This window comes from Myotis brandtii, unplaced genomic scaffold (assembly GCF_000412655.1).
Source record: "Myotis brandtii unplaced genomic scaffold, ASM41265v1 scaffold339, whole genome shotgun sequence".
Taxonomy (NCBI): Eukaryota; Metazoa; Chordata; class Mammalia; order Chiroptera; family Vespertilionidae; genus Myotis; species Myotis brandtii.
This window is the reverse complement of record NW_005363061.1, coordinates 1,403,952-1,418,467: the sequence shown is the minus strand read 5'-3', so window position 1 is coordinate 1,418,467 and position 14,516 is coordinate 1,403,952. Positions and strand designations below refer to the sequence as shown.

The 14,516-nt window shown below is 43.2% G+C and overlaps 1 protein-coding gene across 1 annotated transcript in view; it reads right to left on the bottom strand.

Annotated features, from left to right (window-relative positions):
* ENTHD1 (ENTH domain containing 1) overlaps positions 1-14,516 on the bottom strand; it is a 106,113-nt gene extending 91,597 nt beyond the window's left edge. The window contains exons 1-2 of the mRNA XM_005871396.1: positions 14,168-14,516; positions 5,232-5,474 (exon numbers count right to left, since the gene is read on the bottom strand). Of these exons, the coding sequence (XP_005871458.1) occupies positions 5,232-5,474; positions 14,168-14,516 (592 nt within the window). The remainder of the gene's footprint in view (positions 1-5,231; positions 5,475-14,167) is intronic.

Here is a 14,516-nt window from a genome sequence, read left to right as displayed (position 1 = left end):
CCCCCCTGTCAAACACAGAGCCGCAGGGCAATCAGGGGATTGGGGAGCTCCCCCCTATCAGGCACAGAGGAGGGCTGATCAGGGGGTTGGGGTGCCTTCCCCTGTCACGAACAGAGTAGGGCGGATAGGGAGGTTGTGGCCCCGCCCCCTGTCACTCACAGAGCCACAGGGCGATCAGGGGGTTTGGGCGCTGCCCCCTGTCACGCTGATCCCGGTGCCGGGAGCCTCGCTGCTCCGCTGATCCCGGTGCTGGGAGGCATATTACCCTTTTACTATATAGTATAGAGGCCTGGTGCATGGGTAGGGGCTGGCTGGTTTGCCCTGAAGGGTGTCCTGGATCAGGGGGGTGGTCCCCACTGGGGTGCCTGGCCAGTCTGGGTGAGGGGCTGAGGGCTGTTTTCTGGCTGGCGAGTGACTAAAGTTTCCAACTGCTCCTTGTTTTCTTTTTTTTTTTTTTATTCTGGGCCAGCTTTAGCTCTGAGGCCTCGCTGCTGAAAACATAGATACAATGTTGCGGTCCGAGCCTGGCTGAATGGAAGCCCTTTTCTGGGGTTTTGTTTAGCTTCTTATTTGCAACATAGTATATAGTTGCTTAGACTTGCAGCTGAGAGGCTGGCAACTGAGGTGGGGAACGTTGGAGTCCGCAGCAAGCAAGCCTCGTGCTCGCTTCAGTGCCTGGCTGCCGGCCGCCATCTTGGCTGACAGTTAATTTGCATATACTCACTGATTAGCCAATGAAAAGGGTAGCGGTCGTACGCCAATTACCATGTTTCTCTTTTATTAGTGTAGACTAGAGGACCGGTGCATGAAATTCGTGTACAGGGTGGTGTCCCTCAGCCTGGCTTGCACCCTCTCCAATCTGGGACCCCTTGGGGGATGTCCGACTGATATCCTTCTCACAATCCAGGACCACTGGCTCCTAACCACTCACCTGCCTGCCTGCACGATCACCCCTAACCACCTCTGCCATCCTGATTGCCACCTAACCGCTCCCCTGCCAGCCTGATGGCTCCCAACTGCCCTGCCCTGCCAGCCTGATGGCCCCCAACTGCCCTCCCCTACCGGCTTGATGGCCCCCAACTGCCTTGCCCTGCCGGCCTGATGGCCCCCAACTGCCCTCTCCTGCCGGCCTGATGGCCCCCAACTGCCCTCTCCTGCCGGCCTGATGGCCCCCAACTGCCCTCTCCTGCCGGCCTGATGGCCCCCAACTGCCCTCTCCTGCCGGCCTGATGGCCCCCAACTGCCCTCTCCTGCCGGCCTGATGGCCCCCAACTGCCCTCTCCTGCCGGCCTGATGGCCCCCAACTGCCCTCTCCTGCCGGCCTGATGGCCCCCAACTGCCCTCTCCTGCCGGCCTGATGGCCCCCAACTGCCCTCTCCTGCCGGCCTGATGGCCCCCAACTGCCCTCTCCTGCCGGCCTGATGGCCCCCAACTGCCCTCTCCTGCCGGCCTGATGGCCCCCAACTGCCCTCTCCTGCCGGCCTGATGGCCCCCAACTGCCCTCTCCTGCCGGCCTGATGGCCCCCAACTGCCCTCTCCTGCCGGCCTGATGGCCCCCAACTGCCCTGCCCTGCCAGCTTGATGGCCCCCAACTGCCCTGCCGACCTGATTGCCCCTAACCACCTCTGCCTCAGCCCCCACCACAGTGGCTTTGTCTGGAAGGAAGTCGGACATCTGGAAGATGGCCAGTCACCCAGTCTAATTAGCATATTACCCTTTTATTAGTATAGAAGATATGGGCTACCATTTTTATGGCCTCTATTACTATCACTTGTGGGTGTACCAAATTCTAACTGATCCATCCATCTCTAAGTTTTTATTTGCTACTTCTCCTATCCCACTAAGAAGGCCCCCCCAATTTTTCCTATCTTCCCTCCTACCCCAAATTGTCAGTTTTCTTTCTTCCTTTAAAATACAGCTTCAGATTCAAACAAAGAATCCTACATGGAAAGGGTTAATATTGCTAAGCTTACTTAATTAAATTATTCTTCTTTGAACAAGAAACATACATAAATATATGGATAAGTAAAATTAAAAATAATGTAACAGATTTTTAACAAATTTACTACAGCTTATACACCCAAACATTCACTATTTAAATAGTACTCTTACTACAGATTCATTTTAATGATGACATCATTCATCAAAATTTTTTGCACATTAAAAACAAACAAAAAGCCCATCACTAGATATTACCTCCATGGGAGGGGAAATATACTCAATTTGCTTACCAGGCCTAGAACAGTATCTAACATATAGTAAGTAGGTACTCAAGACATATTTACAGTATGAGAAATATAAATTGTAGCAAAACGTCTTCATTTTAAGGTAGAATGATTTTTCAAAAAAGAGTCAAAAGTCATTCAGAGCTTAGTCTAGTGCTGTGGTCGGCAAACCGCGGCTCGCGAGCCACATGTGGCTCGTTGGCCCCTTGAGTGTGGCTCTTCCACAAAAGACCACATGCGGGCGCACACGTACAGTGCAATTGAAACTTTGTGGCCCATGCGTAGAAGTCAGTATTTTGTGGAAGAGCCAGTATTTTGTGGAAGAGCCATACTCAAGGGGCCAAAGAGCCGCATGTGGCTCTCGAGCCGCGGTTTGCTGAGCCGCTGTTTGCCGACCACTGGTCTAGTGAATAAGATGTGTCAAAAAGCTGGGAATATCATTTTGGGTTAAAAAAAAGTAGTGACTATAAAATAATAAGCTAGATTTTTCTTGTATGAATCATAAAACAGCTCAGAGATGAGCCAGTTCTGTAGCAGTTCAGGGCCTCATTTCCTAAGCTTATAGTTAAGGATGCCAAGCTTGCTCCAGTTCTGGAGCATTTTGCACCTGCTATTCCCTCTGCCTGGAACTCCCCAGCTATTACATGGATTACTCTTCACATCATTCAGGTCTACCTTTATATATCCACCTCCTCCAAAAGGCCTTCCCTTACTACCTGACCTAAAATAAAGTCATTCCTGTCCTTCTCTGTCCCCTGACACTGCTTTCCTTGTTTTCTTTTATAAATAGGAATTGCCACTTCACTATCTGACGTAATAGCTTTTGTTTTGTTTTGTTTGTTAATCCTCACCCAAAGATATTTTTTCCATTGATTTTTAGAGAGACTGGAAGTGAGAAAGGGAGGGGGAGAGAGAAAGACAGAGAGAGGAAGAGAGAGAGAGAGAGAAACATCAATATGAGACACATTGATTGGCTGCCTCCCACATATGCCCCAACCAGGGCCAGGGATTGTGGCCAGGAATTGGAGCCAGGGATCAAAACTGCACATACCCTTGATGGCATGTGACCCTTCCATGCTCGGGCAGACGCTCTAACCACTGAGAATACTAGCCAGAGCCTGACATAATAGTTTTATATCTATTTTGCTTATGTGTCTTTAATATCTGTCTCAGTCACTAGAATATTTTCCCCACGATGAAAGGGGCTTTTATTATCAGAGCTATAGCTCCAAATTTCTGCTAGACATCAAAATTTCAAATAATAAACTCAATACAATTATCCTATATAATAAAAGGGTAATATGCAAATTGACCCTAACAGCAGAATGACTGGGAATGACTGGTCACTATGACACACAGTGACCACCAGGGGGCAGATGCCCAATGCAGGAGCTGCCCCCTGGTGGTCAGTGTGCTCCCACAGGGGGAACTCTGCTCAGCCACAAGCCAGGCTGATGGCTGCCTGTACAGCGGTGGTGGTGGGAGCCTCTCCCGCCTCCTCAGCAGCGCTAAGGATGTCCGACTGCAGCTTAGGCCTGCTCCCCGCTGGCAAGTGGACATCCCCCAAGGGCTCCCAGACTGCCATAGGGTTGTCTGACTGCCAGCTTAGGCCCAATGCCCCAGGGAGCGGGCCTAAGCCAGCAGGTGGTCATTCCCTGGGGGGTCCCAGACTGTGAGAGGGCACAGGCCGGGCTGAGGGACCCCCCCCCCAAGTGCACAAATTTTTGTGCACCAGGCTTCTAGTGTTTATAATAAAAGAGAAAAGAAGAGAGAGAAGAAATGAAGGAAGGTACAAAAAAGGTAACAGAGAAGTAGCAAAAGGGGTAAAGAAACTCTGGATAAACCACAATTGGTTATTTTACTGTTACTTCTTTTTTAGGGTCAGTTTGAATTCAGGCTTCCGTGAGAAAATTTCAAAAAGGATCTCTCTCTTTTGAGATATATTTCAAAGGAATGGGTACCCTAGAGGAAGAGGTTCCTCACCTTTTAGAAGCATTTGGTGGTATTTACTATTATAATTACAATGGCACCTCTTTACTGTATTTCCATCTCCCCAGTCCACACAAGTACAGACTGAGAACTCCTGACCAAGTCAGACAAATACTTTAATGATTTCTAGTAGAACTGGTTTGTGTTGGTATTACTATTAACATTTTTATATTTTCATACTTAACTGACATTTGGAATGTCTACTCATTAAGGTAGACATTCCATATTGAATACCTGCATCTCTTTCAGGATCATGAGAAACAGATTTACCTAAAGCTAGAGGTACAATACTTGTAACTAATTATATGTTACTCCTACTAAGCCCCTCACTTACAGCACCAAGTTTAGTTCTGTTCAAGGGACAATGATCTAAGTCACATTTCATTAATGTTTCTGTTTCCTCAACCTGTCCATTCCTTAAACACAGCTTATCCACACAGGGTTTGTACTGTCCTTTATGTTTTAGCAAATTTGGTAGAAAAAAATTCATTTTCCTGCTTTCTAATAAAAAATAAAAGTTCAGTAGTCCAGAATTAACATTTTAGTCAAAGGAAAGTGTTATGTAACACAAGGCATTGTCCTAGAAGAGTTTTAGAGCAATTTTGAAATTTTGAGGCACATTTAAGAAAATGTCAATTTTCTGATTTATAGAATTAAATGGCACAAATGCACACATACCCAGATCCTAGTCTCAGAAAACAGTTCTTACTGACATTCCAATTTTAATTATAATCTTAAAAATCAATCAGGATGCAAAATAGGGTAGTCACTTATTTAATTCCTTTTAAGCTCAAAATCATTTTATTTGAATCCCAGATAACTGCATTCAGAAAATAGCCATAAAATATTTTACTGAATATTATTCTTCATCTTTGTTCGCTAAAGTATGATGACTAATATAGTAGTAATATTAGAACTAGTCTAATATTAACAAGTTTGTACTACAAGTTATGTATTATGTTTTTTAGTTGTTCTTAAATACCTATTGCATTTTAGGCCAATGTTCATTATACACACTTCTTTTACGTAGCCTTGCAACCTTAAGAAGCTTACACTTCTTCTCTGAGGCAGGAACTTCTGGTGTGGGGGCAGAAGCCCAGGCTGTTGGAGAGTTACCTGTATGAGGTAATCTTTTAGAAAATGCCATAGAGTAGGAGCTACGCCGTCTAGTCCGACATGCTACTTCCCTCTCTTTATGCAGCAATTGCTCATCCATCAGCAATGTTATGACTTGCTTAGACTTTTCCCGGATATGATAACCTGAAAAATACGTTGAATATGCATAGAAAAAATATTAAGGCTACAATTAATTTCTATTCAAAAGAAAATTAGGAAAAATGAATATGTGAGCAAAGTGAAAAAAACCTGTGGCAAATGTAGAGAGAAACCTAAGTTTCATTACAATTATCAACAAGCTAGAAACCTGATGCACGAAAATTCATGCAAGAATAGGCCTTCCTTCCCCCAGCTGCCAGCACCAGCTTCCCTCCGGCACCCGGGACCCAGCTGTTTCCCTTGGGCCGCCCGCAGGCACCCAGGACCTGGGCTGGCTTCCCTCAGGCCGGGGCTTCATCAGGAAGGATGTCCGGAATGATGTCCAGAAGATGTTGGTCTAATTAGCATATTACCCTTTTATTATTATAGATATTCCTTTTCTTATACTTCAAGAAATACTTCAATAAATATAAGGTGAAATTATATCAGGCATTGGAATTACATTTTTTCACTTTAAGAATAATTTTAAAAGCACTACATAATCTGCAATAAGTCAAACAAAATTGGCAAAGTGGAGGAATGAATTAGATCTAGATGTACTGACCTAGATGAATGACCATGACATATGGCTAAAGATTTAAAATAATATGCATAGTATGACTCAAATCTGTAAAGCATAGGGGAAAATAAACCAGTATTTGTATCCAGGAGAGAAAAGTGGATGGATGGACGGATTGATGATGGATGGATGGATGAATAATGGTGGGGCAGGCAGACAACCCACTGTGTACCCATAACATTATTAACATGTTACCTTAGAGGGGTACAACTACAGAGGAAAAGAAAAGGGAGGGCAACTGGCTTTTCTTTGACATAAACTCCTCGCAACTTGATGCCGTTAACAGAGTGTCAGAGCCCAGTCTAAGACCTGAACTCCAACCACGCTGCTGCCCTCTATCACCTGTGTGACTCTGAACCAGGTGTCTGTCTGGCCTGAGTTTCCTTCCTGAAAAACAGTCTATCTGTTCAATCTAATTCACAGATATAAAAGTTTACTCTTTCAAATATGTGGTAATATTATTATTATTATTCTCAATCTTTTTCTATGAGAAATGATATAAGAAATCCCTTACTTCTCCACATCTTGGGACCAACTTATATTAACATTTCATGTCATTCCAAGCCTTCTTTGAGGTAAGCTGAAAAGTCCCTGAAGATCCACTATTTTGTTCATTTTGGGCTCCAAGTGCGATGAATTAAACATTAATGTTTCCAACTATAATTTACTAGTAGTGGAAATAATTTGAAATGGTCAAATTCAGGGTATACACGGGGTGAGCAAAAGTAGGTTTATAGTTGTTTGTATGGAAAACACAGTAATTAATAAATATGATGTAAGAATAAACTGTTTCTACATACTCACAACTGTAAACCTACTTTTGCCCACCCCATATTTAGAGAAGAGGGGCCAACAATGTTCTCTAAATGCCAATCATTTCATCAAGGATTGATAGGGATCGTGTAAGAAACCTTTGCTCAAGCTGCCATCTTTTTCAAGATTATTTTATCTAGTTTCACTTCTGAGTCATTTCTTTCTTTCAAACTCTCTTATAATTGCTTCAAACCTTATCATTCTAAACACTTTAATTTCCTATAATTAGCTTGCAGTTTATAGCCAAAAAAATCCAGTGTTTTGGGTTATCACTCATTGCCGCATGATAGGCAGAGTCTTCTGTGACTGTCAGCCTTAGGGGACTAGAAACACACCAGACACTACCTTCCCCCACCCACCCCATAACTGACAGAGCTTGGTTTAGGTGGGGAATGAAAAACTTGTTTTCCCTTTAATTTCAGGAGCTCATCTCCCGCTTTTCCCCTCACTCCCTCTACTCTAGCCCCCCTGGCTGCCTTATTCTATAATCCTACCACGCTCTTTGGCTGTTGCTTCTACCAGGAACTCTTTGTATGGCTAGATCCTTGATTCATTCAGGTCTCTACTCCAATGTCACCTCCTCAGAGAAGCCTTCCCTCTGCTCACCTTCTCTAAAATAGCCCCAGCCCATCAGTCCTCCCAAACTCAAGTCCCTTATCCTACTTTATATTTCACCTTGGCATAATCACTACCTAATATTGTATTATATATTTATTTGTTTATTGTTTCCTCACCTAGAATATAAGCTCCATTAAGGCAGAGAATCTCATTCATCCAGTATCTTCATCATCTAGAAGAGTGATTGCAATGGTAGATGCTTAATAAATATTTACAGAATGAATGAATCAATAAAAGGAGCAAATTACCAAAAATCTGAATTTCCTTCTTGACATAGTACGAATGGATAATGAGAGCCAATTTACAACCTAGCTGCCTAAGGAAGTTGCTTGACCTGAAACAACTTCTTGCAACACCCCTACTTAGAAAAAGTTAGAAGTTACGGAACAGATGTGGAATATTCTACTTGGAGTCTGCATGGATTGATAGGGATTGAGGGCAGCTCTCCTCATTCAAAGTGACAAGCAGGTACATAGAGCAGAAAGCCAACCGCAGTAATGGAAGACTTCTCCCTGAAACACCGGGACTCCTCCCTGAGGTAGCAATCTGCAGCATCAGTAAGGTCGTCACAGGAGTTGACAGAAAATTGGGAAGAAATCACCCAGACATGAACTTCCTGTTCACGGCTGCCCACTGCCCTGGCTACCTCCCCTCCGTCCTTGAGATGCTGAAGAATAGAAACCTGGCTGTTCTAAAGCATCAAAGTTGAAAGTGAAAAATTTCAAGAACCCAATAAGTCTGTTTCAAGGATGGGTTAAATAATAACAATAATAAAAATAAGATGGCATGTACCTCACCTCCAACCAACATGTTTTTGTGTCTTTTTTTTTAGAGAGTGGAAGGGAGGGAGTGAGGGGGAGAAAGAGAGAAAAACATCAATGTGAGAGAGACACATCTATTGGTTGCCTCCTGCCCACAGGAGGGAATCAAACCTGCGACCCTTCAAGGCTGGGTCGACACTCTAACCACTTAGTAACACCGGCTAGGGCTAACCAATATGTTTTTAAATAAAGGAAAGGGGAGGCCAGGGGAAGGGCAAGGGGGGGGGGGGAGACATATGTACTACTCTTTGTAATATTTTAAGCAATAAAACAAAATTTAAAATAAATAAATAAAGGAAAGAGGACACAGAACTAAAATAGACTATTACTGGAAATAGGATAAACTTAGGCAGTAACTTCTTTGTATCAGAGAGAGAGAAAGAAAAGAGAGGGATGGGGAAAAGGAGAGGGTAAAGGAGGGAGATATAGAGAAACAGAGAGAGGGAGAAAATATGGCTTCTCTGAAACAAGATACTATGTAAGAGATCAATATCCAAAGATATTGTATAAAACACATCAAGATGAAAAGCTTGCTAGTTGAGGTAAAGGTTAAAGTAAAAATAAAATTATATAGTATTTTTAATTAGGAATCTTTGGCTATAAGCAACAGAAACTCAATTTGAACTGGCTAAGGCAAAGGGCATGGAAAAACCAGGGGTTGCAATTGGGCCTCAGGTCCAAGTGAAGCAGAAACTGGTAAACTACCAGGAAGGAGTCTTTCTTTTCTCCTCTCCCACCTCTGCTTCTCTCTGTTTAATGCCTTCATTTTCTCCTGCTGCAGACCGGCTTCTTCAATCTGGATGTGGATATGACCACAAACAGCTCCAGGTTCACCTCATAGTCTGCCACCTGAGAAGTCTCCCTCTTCTTTCCTTCAAATTTGAAAAATCCAGGAGAATAACTCTGTCCCAGCTAGCAAGTCACATGCCCATCAGTATGGCCAGAGAGTGAGATGTTACCCTTGGCAACTCCCATTAGAAAGGTACAGGGGAGTGAGGGGAGGATCAACGGGATAGAAAAGTGAACAAGTAGAAGGCCAACTGAGGAGTCCTCCCGAACTCAAGGCAGAGGACTTTGAGGACATGCAAATCAGAACAACCATGCAACAGACCAATACCCAAGGTTATTCACATTTAAAAATTCTGAACACTTACGTTTCAGAAAATGTTCTAAACAGTGGGGGCACAAGTGAAGAAAAAAAGAGCCAAGGACCCTAAACAAGATAAATCCAGAGAAAAATAAATACTTTTAAAGGAGATAAAGAAGAGTGATGTGCTAAACATTAATTTGGGGTGTGGTCAAGAAATGTCTTGCTGAGGAAGTACCACATCAGTTGAGTCTTGAACAGCAAGAAAAAGCCACCTATGCAGATGTACCAGGAAAAAGCACCTGGCAGAGGGAACAGCTAGGACCTCATTTCTTCATAAAGCCTTTCTGAGAGGAAAACCCCCTCCCACTCGCCCAGACTTGGTCAGGCCCCGCTTTCACGCTACACTTATCTTTTATAGTACTTCCACTGTTCGTAATTGCTATTTGATAAATGCCTTTTTCCTCTATCAATGTATAACATCCTTCAAGGCCAGAACTATACTTGTTTGCTTAAGAAATACCTAATGCTTGTTAAATGAATGAATGAGTGAATGAATATGCTGAGAAAAACTTCCCAAATACAGGGAAGGAGTCTACGTAAGTTCATAACTGAGTATCAAGTGAAGAGATTTGGAAGCATGCTAAATTCAAAGATCTTGGGCACTGAGATGCACCAGCATGAAAGACACAGACCAGACTTTTAGAATTATACCAGTATGTACTGAGCTTCACACAGTAGTTACAAAACATCTTAATATTCCTTTCTCCATTCTGACCCACCAAAATCTACTCTTCTCCCCATATTCCTTTCTCAGTGAATTTTATCTCCATTTTAAGCCAGAAATATGAGCATTCACCTCTTCAAATTCAATAATGTATGTCTATTGGTTGTACATACTAAATATCTTCTAAGCCCATTCTCTCCACTCCATCTCCCTCATCATTTGTTGCCTGTGGTGTTCTAAATTATTTACTTACTAGAGGCCCAGTGCACAAATGTCATGCACTTGGGGGCGGGGGAATTCCTCAGCCTGGCCTGCTCCCTCTTTCAGTCCAGAGGATGTCTGCCTGCTGGCTTAGGCCTGCTCCCCAACGCTGCTGCTGAGGCGGAAGAGGCTCCTGCCACTGCTGCTGCGCTCGACAGCCATGAGCCCGGCTTCTGGCTGAGCAGCGCTCCCCCTGTGGGAGAGTACTGACCACCAGGGGGCAGCTCCTGTGTTGAGTGTCTGCCCCCTGGTGGTGAGTGTGCATCATAGTGACCCGTCATTCAGCCGTTAGGTCGATTTGCATATTAGGGTTTTATTATATAGGATTTTTAGCCTCCCTTCCAATCTGCCCTTCACAATGCCTCAGGGATAGGGGAGGGGAGGAAGGGGATAAGTATCCCAAACATTAAGTTATTTTCAAGTTAAAAAATCTTCAGTCCAGTTGGCACAGTAAGTTCATGCTTCAAATTACCCTCTGCTCTTCTCCAAAAATCACAGCAATAATAGACATCATCAGTCTCAAAAACAAGATAAAAACCTCCATGATCCAGAAATATAAGAGAAATGAAAAGGCAGTGAGCAGGGCTGAAGCCACAGGCTGTTGGGCTTTTGATCTGACACGAGGAGTTCAGCTCCTCAGGTGCCAGGGAATCAGCACTGTCTCACTCTTTGATGTTAGGGGTTATCCATGTTTGTGAGAGAAGTCTTGGAAGAAAGGAAAAAAAAATTCCCCAATAGCTTCCTGGGCTATAATTTATCTGTAGTTGTGGGTCTAGAAGCAAGAGGACACACATGCAGCCTTAAGGCTTGAAACTAAACTAAGCCACCAGCTGGCTCAGTGACTGGCTCAGTGACACACACCCTAGTATTATCTCAAGCAGGAGCCCTGAGCTACCTTTATAAGGGCTATACTGAAGGCTCAAAGGGTGCTGGGTGGCAGGAACTGAAAAACCAACATAAAGGGAAAAGTGAACAGGGGTGGTTGGGGAATAACATCTCACTCAAAATAAGCTGAAAACTAAAATTCGAAAATAGATTTTTAAAAAATATGTTAATAGTCAATAAAAGAGAAATCACAACAAATTCACTCCAAATGAAATCAGTATTCTACAGGACTCTATGGGATTTTCTATAAGTCAATAATCTATATTGTTATAGGATTTAAACAAAGATTTTGTTATTTTGTTGTTAATCCTCACCCGAGGCTATTTTTTTTTTCCCATTGATATTTAGAGAGTGGAGGAGGGGTGAGAGGGAAAACATTGATGTGGGAGAGACAGAAAGTAGATTAGAAGTGAGCAGGGGACGTATGTTTAATAGTGGAGATGGTTATGCAATATTGAGAATGTAATTAATGTCTGAATTGTACATTTAAAATGGCAAGTTTTATGTTATATATATTTTGAGCTTTAAAAATAACATACCAAAGCTATGGAATTGTACACTTTAAATGGGTGAATTATATGATACTGTATATGACGTATCTCAATAACGCTGTTTTTAAAAAAGTTACGAAAAGCCCTGGCCAGTGTTGTTCAGTGGTCAGAGCATCAGGTTTGATTCCCAGTCAACAACATGTACCTGGGTTGTGGGTTCAATCCCCAACCCCAACTTGGCACATGAGAGAGGCAACCAATCAATGTGTCTCCCTCACATCGATATTTAATTGAGTTTTAAAGGACTTCTCTCTCTCTCTCTCTCTCTCTCTCTTTCTCTCTCTCTGCCTCTATCTCTCTCTCCTTCTCTCCTCCCTCCCTTCCTCCCTTCCATTCTCTCTAAAAATCAATGGAAAAATATACTCGAGTAAGGATTAACAACAAAGAAGTGAAGGACAAAAAGAGAAATTAGGTCTCTCAAGCTATGAAAAGACATGGAAGAATCTTAAATGCATATTGCTACGTGAAAGAAACCAGTCTGAAAAAGCTACATGCCATTTGATTCCAACTATGGAGACAGTAAAAAGATCAGTGGTTGTCAAGGGTTCAAGAGGGTGAGGCAGGGGAGAATGAATAGGTGGAGAACAGGGCACTTATAAGGCAGTAACTACTGAGTAAACTATCCTATATGATAACAGAACGGTAGACACATATCACTATGCATTTTCAAAACCCGCAGTACAGAGTGAATCGTAATGTAAACTAAGGACCTTAGTTAATAATAATCCTATATAATAAAAGGCTAATATACAAATAGCAGAAAGGCGGGATGACCGGTTGCTATGACACGCACTGACCACCAGGGAGCAGACGTTCAATGCAGGAGCTGACCCCTGGTGGTCAGTGTGCTCCCACAGGGGGAGCACTGCTCAGCCAGAAGCCGGGCTCACTGCTGGCAAGCGCAGCAGCGGTGGCGGGAGCCTCTTTCGCCTCCACGGCAGCACTAAGGATGTCCGACTAACAGTGGGCCTAAGCCAGTGGTCAGCAAACTGCGGCTTGGCAAACCACGGCTCGGGAGCCACATGCAGCTCTTTGGTCCCTTGAGTGTGGCTCTTCCACAAAATACCGGCTCTTGCCCTAACCAGTTGGCTCAGCAGATAGAGCATTAGCCTGCGGACTCAAGGGTCCCGGTTCGATTCCGGTCAAGGGCATGTATCTTGGTTGCGGGCAAATCCCCAGTGGGGAGTGTGCAGGAGGCAGCTGATTGATGTTTCTCACTCATGGATGTTTCTAACTCTCTATCCCTCTCCCTTCCTCTCTGTAAAAGTCAATAAAATATATTAAAAAAAAATACCGGCTCTTCCACAAAATACCGACTTCTGCGCATGGGCCACAAAGTTTCAATCACACTGTACGTGAACACCCACGTGTGGTATTTTGTGGAAGAGCCACACTCAAGGGGCCAAAGAGCCGCATGTGGCTCGAGAGCCACGGTTTGCTGACCACGGGCCTAAGCCATCAGTCGAACATCCCCTGAGGGTGCAGGCTAGGCTGAGGGACCCCTCCCCGCAGAGTGCACAAATTTCGTGCACCAGGTCTCTAGTACATCAATATTGATTCATCAATCGCAACAAATGTGCCACACTAATGCAAGATGTTCAATAGGTGAAACCATGTGAGGGTAGGAAAGGGTATGTAAGATCTCTGTACTTTCTGCATAGTTTTCTGTAAACTGCTGTAAAAACAGTTTATTTTTAAAAATGTACACTTATGGTAACATAGACACTGCACTGAATTATATCCTTTTCTCATTATTCGTAAGATTATTCACTTTAAGCACAAATAATAATTTTACATTGGATAGGGAGAAAGTGCTGATTCTTTTACCATTGTAGAAAATCAGGCACTACTGAATCATCTCAGTTCAGTATTCTATTTACCCTTTCCCTATTTCACCCCCTCCTCCACTGACAAAATTATTTTATAACCTAGATTTTATATTCACAAAACCACTTGAATATAGCTAGTCTTTGAAGATTCCATAGCCTTTGGAAACATTTCCTTATATTTATGTCTAAAGTCCAATCTAATTATAGTTATGAATTATAGTGACATTATTTTAGCCATTTGCCATACCTCCTGTTTTATTCACTTTGCTCATTTTCTATGAGGTATTATTTTATCATGAACCTAAGTGTTAGTTTTATACATCCTTTTTGGGGGAAAAAACCAAAATGCTGCCCTCTAAGGCTCTCAAGAGACAACACAAAGGATTAAACTGGAAACCACAACTGTCCCAGAGGAAAGGTAGCTAATACGTTTAAGAACAACTTTTCCCCAGCTCCTGGTTTAAAATGATTCCCTCCCAAGCTCCTACTCTTTATTAGCACACAGTATACACCTCTTTAACTGTTACCTTGGTCTTTTCCAGCTTCATCTATATGTTGAAAATCTTTTAGTATTTGAACTTTACAGAACCCCTCTCGGCAAAGCTGAATAACTTTCTTAGATCCATTCTTGATGAGATAATCCATTAGCATAAGGGATTTATACACATGGCGCCAGTTCTTCCCATGGTCGTTTAGTCTCTGCCATAGCATATTCATAATCTCTGAGAGAGAAATCGTGTTGAAAGTCAGGTCACTGATAGCTAACATCAGGGAACTAGAAGGACCCCAAGGATCATTAGAAGTTGCTTCCCTGACTTTTATTTCAGCTTCTGAGTAATTTTTCACAAAGTTTTTCACTTGCCTCCTGAATGCCAT